Source organism: Perca flavescens, chromosome 19 (genome assembly GCF_004354835.1).
Source record: "Perca flavescens isolate YP-PL-M2 chromosome 19, PFLA_1.0, whole genome shotgun sequence".
Taxonomy (NCBI): domain Eukaryota; kingdom Metazoa; phylum Chordata; class Actinopteri; order Perciformes; family Percidae; genus Perca; species Perca flavescens.
The window spans coordinates 29792059-29802221 of NC_041349.1; the positions used below are offsets into that span (position 1 = coordinate 29792059).

The 10163-nt window shown below is 39.7% G+C and overlaps 2 protein-coding genes across 3 annotated transcripts in view; both read right to left on the minus strand.

The window, feature by feature from the left end:
- Positions 1 to 3156: 3156 nt before the first annotated feature.
- On the minus strand, positions 3157 to 8722 carry kcnk7 (potassium channel, subfamily K, member 7). Its single transcript, XM_028564636.1, has 3 exons — positions 8336 to 8722; positions 6313 to 6708; positions 3157 to 4482 (listed from the first exon to the last, which is right to left on the minus strand). The coding sequence occupies exons 1-3, from the start codon at positions 8673 to 8675 to the stop codon at positions 4223 to 4225; spliced, it is 996 nt and encodes a 331-aa protein (XP_028420437.1). The 5' UTR covers positions 8676 to 8722; the 3' UTR covers positions 3157 to 4222.
- A 1246-nt stretch (positions 8723 to 9968) lies between these two features.
- Positions 9969 to 10163, minus strand: part of taf6l (TAF6-like RNA polymerase II, p300/CBP-associated factor (PCAF)-associated factor) — a 17010-nt gene continuing 16815 nt past the window's right edge. For both annotated transcript variants that reach the window (XM_028564090.1, XM_028564088.1), the window contains exon 12: positions 9969 to 10163. This exon is cut by the window's right edge and continues 1003 nt beyond it. The gene's annotated coding sequence lies outside the window, so the exon portion shown is untranslated.

Consider the following 10163-nt stretch of genomic DNA (forward strand, 5'->3'; position numbering starts at 1 on the left):
TTTAAAAGAGGAATTCTGATTTATTACAATTATAATAATGTACTCACTAAAGTTATTGCTGAGATCTCTACAGATTGAAACAATGAAGTCTGATATCTCTCTCACTCTGATATCTCTCTTACTCTCCTCAAAAATACCTTTCGAAAACACATGTACATCATCTTTTTTTTAAACATAAATACAAATATTAAATTTTTTTTGGGATGGTTTTATGCTCTCATGTGCAACCACTTCATTACATATCACACACTGGGGTTTCTGTCCCTTTTTATCCTCAATGTACAAAAAATACACATTTTAAATACTCCGGGTCATATTTGGCATCTTGCCTCCGATGATCAACACAAACTTAAAGAGAGCATTAATCAAACGATGATTACCATGGCTATGGCGCTAACTGCTGCACTTTTTTTTCTAAATGAAAGACAAGTCCAAGTCCAAGATCAGATGCGCATTCAATATCATTTATTTATTTATTGACCTGCTGTCCGCGACCCACCCACAACGGGACTGTGACCCTACCAGTTGAGGATCACTGGTCTAGGGAAGTAGAGAATCCAGCATTTACTGAGCTTCTCGCCAGTCACCGTTAACATTATAGTGTAAGTACAATCCTAAATTGGTGGAATAACCCTTTAAGACTCTGGTAATAGGTCAGTGAAACACGTCTTCCTGCAGGTAAAACAGAAGTGTAACACAAAAAAGTGATATGATTTGAGTGTACCAATACATGAGCTAAAACAAAACAAAATGAAAAGCTTAGAAAGTTGTTTGAGGAGGTTGTAGAAACAGTGTGGGCTGGGATATTCCACACCCTTCTTATCTATACAAGCCACACTTAGGCTTACGAGTCATTCAGCAGCGTTTACCATTTTTGTCAGGTGTAATTAGCTTCACTATGATATGAAGCAATAGAGGCAATTCAGCAAACAACATATCAAATCAACTATATTTATAGCACTTTGCACACAACACAAGTTGATCTAAAGTGCTTTACAGAACACACACAGACAAACAAAAAGAAGAAAACATAATATCATGATGTTTAATTATGCTATTGTTTTAGTAATGTGGTTGGAACAGGTTGATTTGAAAAGTGTGCTCATGTTTGCCTCCGACAAATTAATCCACTGTACTGTACAGCAGTGATTTCCATCCAGGGGTCCCAGGAGAAGTCAGCTGTAACACCTGAACACTACGTGTTGCAGTTATGCAACAAGTGTGTGAAAACTAGTTAGCAAGAGAGCAGAGACGTTTAGCTACGATTATTGAATAAATGGTAGAAACGACTAGCTAAAAGTAATGACTAAACAGCTCCAAAGATTAGCAAAGTAGGCTAATGAAGAAATGGTTAGTGGTTATAAGTTGAAATAGTTAGCTAACGGGTGACACAGTCAAAGATCCTATACTAAAACTATAAGCATTTCAAGCAGCGCCAACGGTATGAAACGGTACACACTTCCTGTCCCCTAAAAAGGTGTGTGGATGGATGAAAAGTTATATTTGTATAATTTATTATTCATTTATCTAGCTAACGTTAGATATTTACACAGCTAAAAGACATATTTAGCATCAAGGAGATTAGTTTTGTTAGGGTGTTTACGAACGTTAGTTAGCTTAAGATCTGGCGAGAGAGACTGAGACAGAAACAGGTCTGGAACACAGTTAAAGCTATAGTGCATAGTTTCTGTCTCCCCCATGAGGAATTCTAAGTAATGACAACAACACTGTCGGCACATCCACATGATACAAGTCCTCCATGATCGCACACGTGCCCCCACCCCTCCCCCACACAGTTGCTAGTAGCCACAAAGGACACGGAGGATTAAAAAAACACAATAGACTCTTTAGAAGAGGTCATTATCTTCACTTGAGTTTCTACCTGGGAAAGTCGCCGGACGCCACAATCTTCTGAACATAGCCATACTGAGACACACAGAGAGAGTTGTGTGGAGCTGATAGTCTTAATTAGCGTTGTAGCAACTCATTTGGCAATGGCTTGAATGTAACGGACATTCATTTATATCAAATAGTTACACACTAAAGCTTTAAAGGTCCCATGACATGGTGCTCTTTGGATGCTTTTATATAGACCTTAGTGGTCCCCTAATACTGTATCTGAAGTCTCTTTCCCGAAATTCAGCTTTGGTGCAGAATTCCAGCCACTAGAGCCAGTCCCACAATGAGCTTTCCTTAGGATGTGCCATTTCTGTGTCTGAAGCTATTGAGGAAGAGAGAGGAGGGGGGGGCAAGGTGGAGAGTGGGGGTGTGGCCTTGACCAACTGCCACTTTTCTCGTTTGAAAGCCATGATGTCTCTCTCTCTCTCATGGGTGGGCCAAATTCTCTGGGCGGGCAAAGCAGAGAAAGGGGAGGTAACCTTGCTTGTTATGACCTCATAACAAGCAGATTCCAGATCGGCCCATCTGAGCTTTCCTTTTCTCAAAGGCAGGGCAGGATACCCAGGACTCGGTTTACACCTATCACCATTTCTAGCCACTGGGGGACCATAGACAGGCTGGGGGAACCCATATTAATGTTAAAAAACCTCATAAAGTGACATTTTCATGCCATGGGACCTTTAATTTTTTCCTAATACATTTTTAACATAAATTGGGAATCAATGAAAGGGTACGCTGAGTTCATCTGACAGGACTGTGGGGTGACCTGGGGCTGACAGGAAGGCGCTGCCATGTATGGTTAAAATTTCTCAAAAAATAACCAACAGCAGCCTTCCTTCCTTGGAGGACATTTATGTCAGCATGTGCAGAAGCAAAGCGGCATGTATCATGAAGGATCCCACCCATCCTGCACACAAACTGTTCACCCCCTCCCCCCAGGCAGAAGGCTGTAAAGCCTCAAAGCCAGAACGACAAGGCTAAAGTGTTGCTTCTTCCCAGACCCAGAGGCTATGAGGCTTATGAACTCCCTGACTTAAATCTGTCCTCTGCACTTTGTACTGCAGCAACTGCATGCAGCTATTGATGCACTTTTCTTTTAACATGCTGCTCTGTTTTTAAAATTGACGTTTTTTTAAGATTTATTTTTTAGGACAATGCACATTAATCAACATTTCTGTAAATGCGCCAGTGATAGCCAGTTGGCTAATTTTCAACTGTAGTCCTAGTTACCTAGAACCTTTAACTATTTGTTCTATTTATTATAGGTTTTAGGTTATTTATCTATTATTTAGAGGGTCTATTTTAGATTTGACACTGACATTTGTTTAGACTTATTAGACTTATATTCATCAAATGGACACAAACACAATGCCAAATAAATTATTGAATTATTGAATAATTGAATGTTAATGTGTAACGTTTGATCCCGGACGAGCCCCTACTTTGTCACGATATGCAGTTTTCAACTAAAAGGTATAACATTTACTTACTAAACATACAGGAAAGCATACTAAAGTGATGAAGAATATCAGTGTTATTGTTGGCACTAACAATGCCTCATTGAAGAGTTGGGAGTTCTAAACAGGCCTCTTTCCTTTCCATATGTATTTAGATATTAATGAATTAAGTTTTTCCAATAGCCAATAGGAGGAGTAAGAGGAATCATAGAAGTGTAAAAGTTAACACGAGGTAGTACAGTACATCCATTTTAACCATTGATATACTTGCTTGGCTTGAAGTGAATTTGGGAGATTTGACCAGTGTCAAAGTCCTCTATACGCATGTATATACCTTGAAAGTTTTTTGCTGCAAAAGAAGGCAAAGAAGGGAAGATATCAACGGCGAGATACCTGAAACTCTTGACTATTGGTATGTGGGAGGGCAGGGAAGTTTGAGATGTAACAGAATTTAAATGCATCAGTGCTGACTTTGTCCAGTTAATTTTGTAACCAGAAAACAAGCTAAATGAATCAAACTTGGAAAGCAAATGTGGAACTGAGAAACCTGTGTTGCCCACGTAGAGAAGGATATCATCAGCATACAATGATATCCAATGATTTGTATTACAAAATGGGATGGGATGCACTGACAGATGTCGGATTTTCTGAGCCAGTGGTTCGAGGGAGAGGGCAAATAGCGGCAAAAGAGGGCAGCCCTGACCCCTAGATACTGGGAAGAGCAAAAATTGCCAGTGTTGACCATTGCCGAAGGATTTGCATATAACATTTTTACCATACTAATAAAAACAAAAACACTTCTGACTCAAACAAGAGTTTTAAGTTAGTAGCTGATGGCTTGGACTGTTTGGTGTCCTGTGTGATTGTCAGGTGCTTGTGCCTGTGTGTGCGACAGCGGGCCGGTCTGACATCAGCTCTAATGGAGTGGAGGAAATGGTACAGACAGACTGAGAGTACTCAGGCTCATCCTCACAGTTTTCTTCACTCAGCGTCAGTTCACTGAGATCACATTCCAGCTCTGCATACTGCGGACCGGAGAAGAGCCTCATCACCGCACAGACCCGGGGAACCTGCAAGACAGTATCCCTAAGGGTAATGATCACCACCAGGCCCACCAGCAGGTAACCTGTAGAGAGAAGAGGATTCATTTTATTTCATTTTTATTTTAGAATCAATGTCCAGCCTGTCGAAATGCACATCTAGTTTTATATTACAAAGTCTGTCAAGATATTTAAATGTGCTTTTTAAAAATATTTCATTATTACAGTTGGGGAAGGTATGTTTCACAACCACACCAAATTACACACAGTGTTTTTAAGGTTAATTCTTGGTATATTTTGACAATTTGCAAAATCCTTTTGCAGTGTGGAATGTGCAGAAACAGCATTTACATAATCATGTGGTTCAAGAACAATAACAGAATAAAGTGAGTGAACACTTAAATTAATGAATAAAATGTGGGGGAAAATAACAATTATTTGCTTATTTACTTTATTGGTTGCTTGTCAAAAGGTCTTGGGGGAATTTGGACTAAATCCCGGCCATGTGACATAATTTCATTTGTTGTGTATTCCAGTTTTTCTTACTAGGCTGTCATACCTAAATATGCTAAAATGACAGCTAACTGTCATTTAAAGTTTAAGGGCTGATCTTTTGTTAGCTTTAAAGCAACATAAATCTTTTTTCATTTTCCACAACAAGCTGACAATCACACACATTTGATAACGGCCTCATTAAAGGTCCCATATCATGCTCATTTACAGGTTCATACTTGTATTTTGGGTTTCTACTAGAACACATTTACATGTTTTAATGTCCAAAAAACAAACAAACTCATACAGTCTGTCTGAATGTACCTGTATCCCCCCTCTGTCTGAAATGCTCCATTTTAGCGCCTGTCTCTTTCAGCCACCCTCTAGAAAAAGCTCTGATTGGTTAGCGTTTCCGGGTCTTCTGCCTCTGCACATTCAGAGTCATTGCAGCTGGGGAATGAATGTAACGGTACTTTCTACCTATATATAGTATAGATGTGATATCACAACCGTACAGAAGTCCTAACGGTTCTTTTAAAGGCACGGTTTCTGAATACAGACTGTGTGCATTTTTCTGTGGATTTGTACTGCTTTATAATACAGCTTTATAATAAAAAAAGACATGGAAATATTACTTATGTCTTTAGCTGTAAAATTTTCCACTATGTTCACCAGCTAGTCTCTAACTGTAATTGTACAATCTGAGCGTTTTCTCTGAAAAAAGCTGCCTGCTGCTGGAAACTACGTTGATAAGAGTTTACAGGCCAGAAAACCAAAACAAGCTAAAAGAGACTAAAACGCTCTGTAGAGCCGAGGGGATCTGTAGAGTTGGCCACAATTCTCAATGAAGTCTTGAATTGATACAGTATATCACAGTTTAACACATTACTTTCATTATAATGATACTATCATTACTAAATAATATAATGTGATTAATATATAAAGGACAGCAGTGGAATGTGACTAATTACAAATAAGTTTTTCATGTCACTTTCTACTTCTTCTACTCCGCTACATTTCAGAGAGAAATATTGTACTTTTTACTCCACTACATTCATCTGACAGCTTTAGTCACTAGTTACTTTACAAATTAAGATTTCTGCACACAAAACACATGCAGTTTATAAAATCTTATTTATTATAAATTAAACTAAATTTAACAGCCTACAACTCCAGCTAAAATGATTAGACCATTAAACACACAACTGTTTGTTTCCAGTTTCTAAAATGGGAGGATTCTTCTGCATTGAGTACTTTTACTTTTGTACTGTAATTTTCCTGATGATACTCACATACTTTTACTTAAAATAACATTTTCAATGCCGGGCTTTTACTTGTAACAGAGTATTTTTACAGTGTGGTAATAGCACTTTTACTCAAGTAAAGGATGTGAATACTTCTTCCACCACTGGTAAAGAACATACAGGTGGTGAGGAGTTGGAGCGTCTCCTTGGCTGCTGGGCCCCAGGTTCTCCCCAGAGCGTTTCCTCCCTGGCCAACGGTGCTCAGGATGACGAAGCAGAAGAAAAGAGCATCCAGGAAGCTCCAGTCTGGCTCCAGCAGACAGACCAGCAGGGCGGGGAGGAGGAAGAGGAGGGACAGGACAAGCACAGAGAGGAGAGCGGCATTGAGCATGGCGGCCCGGCTATAGGACCAACCCCAGTAGGTGTGCAGGTGATGGACGGGAGCGTGGGTGACCACAGGGAGGAGGAGGTCGGACAGGAGGGTGAGGAGGAACAGGGTGAGGGGGATCCCCAGGGCGCAGTAGAAGATGCAGAAGAGCTTGGCTTCGTCTGATTTGGGGGTGTAAGAGTCAGAACCTGAGGAGGATGAAGAAAGGGAAGAGGTCTACAGGGGAGGAGTTTATAGCAAATACATGAAACATGTTGGCAATTAAAGATGAAACCTCAACTTTCTCAATTGATCAATTCATCTATAAAATGTGAAGAAATGTCCGTCACAATTCCCCATAGCCCAAAGAAACAAGCAACCAACAGTCTATAATCTAAAGATGTGCAGTTTACTCAGACAGATTATTTTAATGGATGGAAGAATGAAGGAGTGCCGTCAATCCAGGAGTGGTCTTGTGAGATGTCTATACTAGAAAATGGGGAAAGTAACTGAACTTTCTGGAGGGCTCCTAAGAAGCTTTGTGCTGGGAGAGACATGATGGGCTTATGGTTTTGTGAAAATGGTGTGGAATTTGCAGATATCAGTCATCTTTTCTTGATTTTATTCTGGGCGGGTGGTGATGACAAAGGAAGGGGGGGGGGGTTCATGTTGCAAGTTATATGTTTTGTATATTGTTCAAAATTAAAAATAAAATTGTTAATTACAAAAAAGATATCCAATTCACTATCAGAGGGGACTGAGAACAGCAGCAGATACTCACATTAGAGAAGCTGGGACAGCAATAAAAACAAAGTCAGACTCCAAGTAGGTCACATATTTGGATATAATTCAATTCAATTCCATTTTATTTATAGTATCAAATCATAACAAGAATGTCGGGACACTTTACAGATAGAGTAGGTCTAGACCACGCTCTATAATTTACAAAGACGATTCCAGTAATTCCCACAAGAGCAAGCATTTAGTGCGACAGTGGCGAATCACACCCACATTCGGCCTATTATCTCCTCTGAAGCTGTCCAGTTTTTTCAAACTCTCAATGTATTTGTATTTTACAAGCTAGTTAGCTAAAAAATTTTAATATTTATAATTTGTAATAACTTGTATTTCTTTCATACATTAAACGCAGCTCAAAGTGCTTTACAGTACGCCATTACAAAACAAACTAAAATAGAGAGAAGACAGTAGACAAAGCTAAAAACGAACTACATTAATTTTAATTATTAATTTTGTGTGGCAACTAAAGACGGTCTGATACCATTTGTTTTTTGCTTCCCGTGATTCCGATTCCTGAACTTGCGTATCGGCTGATACCGAGTACTGGTCCGATACCAGTGTGTCATATATTTTATTATGGCTGAAGACTACTCTCCCTGTATGGATGTGATGATTTCTATCGTTGTTGTCGGTCTGGCTCAGGTTAAACGTTTTGTGAAACACGAACGCCACAGAATTTTCTTTTATTATCCAGTTTGACAGTCGGTCATAATAGAAAAAGAATATACATTAACTACTTTAAAGTAGATTTTCTTCGGGGCTAAATTAAGTGGTATTGGATCAGTGCATACCCACAAGTCTACAGCGGCCTACCCTAAGTCCAGCTGAAAAGATTAGACAAATAAACACAGAACTGTTTCTATAATGGGAGGATTTAACTGCATTGAGTATTTTTACCCCTTTGAGTGCATTTTCTAATGATACTCACAAACTTTTACTGAAGTAGCAATTTCAATGGAGGACTTTTACTTGTAACAGAGTATTTCTACAGTATTAGTACTTAAGGATCTGAATACTTCTTCCACCACTGCATCTTACCCATGGTGGTCAGAGTAACGATGACGAAGTAGAGTGATGATGTGAAGTCGTAGCGTGGGTCCTCCTCAGCCTCGGCCTTTAGAACGGCTACGTCGTTCTGGTGAGCGGCGAGAGCTTTCTCCAGCAGCTGGCTCAGCCTGCCCGGCTGCACGCACGGGTTCTCCCGCAGGAAGGAGTCACGCACGTCCTCCATCTCGGCTCGCAGCTGCTTCTCCAGCGGCCTCTCCACCGCCGTGAACACCCCGGCACCCAGCAGGATGAAGAGCAGGTAGCAGAGAAGCAGGCAGGCGAACGCATTGACCTGGCAGAACAGACCCAGGGAAGACACAAGCTGGGCCATTGTTGCTCCTGACTGCTGTTTCTTACGGACTGCAACCAGACACTGAACTTTAGTTAGGCTTTAAATATTTAGAAAGGTAGAGCAAGGCACAGACACAGGCCCAAACAAAGAGGGAGATCGGGCGCCTGGTTAGCTCACCTGGTAGAGCGTGCCGTGCGCCCATACACAGAGAATGCAATTTCTGAAGAATTGTCATTCCTCCTTCTCTCTCCCCTTTCATGTCTAAGCTGTCCTATCAAAAAAAGGCCTAAAAATAATCTTTAAAAAAAAACAAAAAAAACAAAGGAAGAGATCAGTTAAAAACTCTTGTGAATTATACAGACCAGTTCTTCCTATGTGGATAACCAAGGTATCCAGATAAGAATGTTGACATGAGTCTGGATTTTTTTGGTTCTTCAAAGCTTAATTCTTAATTTATATCTGGAACTGTTGTCAGAGCAACAAGTCCTTAAAGGGATAGTTTGGGATTTTTTTTAAGTGGGGTTATATGAGCTACTCATCCATAGTCAGTGTATTAGCCAAGGGCGTAACTTTGGGTTCGTGGATACCAGGGTGTCTGGGTCGTCCCCCAAAACATTTTGAGCATCAAACGCTTCATTTCCTGCATTCTGGTGAATTTTTCTGCAACATTTTGTGTCTTTTCTGCATGCAAAGGTCTTCATGTAAATATTAACATCATTATTATTATAATATTAATTAATCGGCTTTATTGTTCATAACTTTCTGCAGATCCAAAACACTACACCTGTTTCGGGATGTTTTTTAGTGGAATTATGCACGATCTTAAATATTTGTATGCTCAGCATTGGGTTGTAAATGTATAGTTTGTGTACAGTCAATGTTTTTGTTGCTATTTACGTCACTTTTTTTCGCAGTTTTTGACGTTTTTCAAAGTTTTTTTTGGACAATTTCTTTGATGTAGACATGTCCCGGGACCTCCCTAGATAGTTCGATATATCAAACCCCCACAAAAACTGTAATTTTACCTTACAGAACAAAAGAGTTGCTGCTCCTACCACTGCCTCCATCAGTTAGTTAGTTAGTGTTATTGTGTGACTTTGGTGTTCCTAAAGGGTTAGGAACTAACAAACCTAACTTTCAAAGAACTAAATTAGCTGGACCAGATAAACAGGATTGCGTAGTGGCCATATCAACTGAAAGAATAAAAAAAAAAAAAAAAAAAAAAAAAAATGAATATGTCAATGTTGTGTTCCCAACCGGTTTCTGCTGCCACCAAGTGGCCAAAACATTTATTGCAGGTTAAGAGCATAAGCAATTGAAGAAAGAATACTCTGACACACCGCAAATACATTTATAAAACGCTCATTAGGAAACATACACCAATTTGACCAAACATATGTGACAAAAAAACATGATGCAAAAAAGATACACCTTTATTGATCCCCAGTGGGGAAATATATTGTATAACTACAGAAAAAACAAGCAAATGTGTTGTACACAACTTAACAGACACGTGGGCTTATCGAC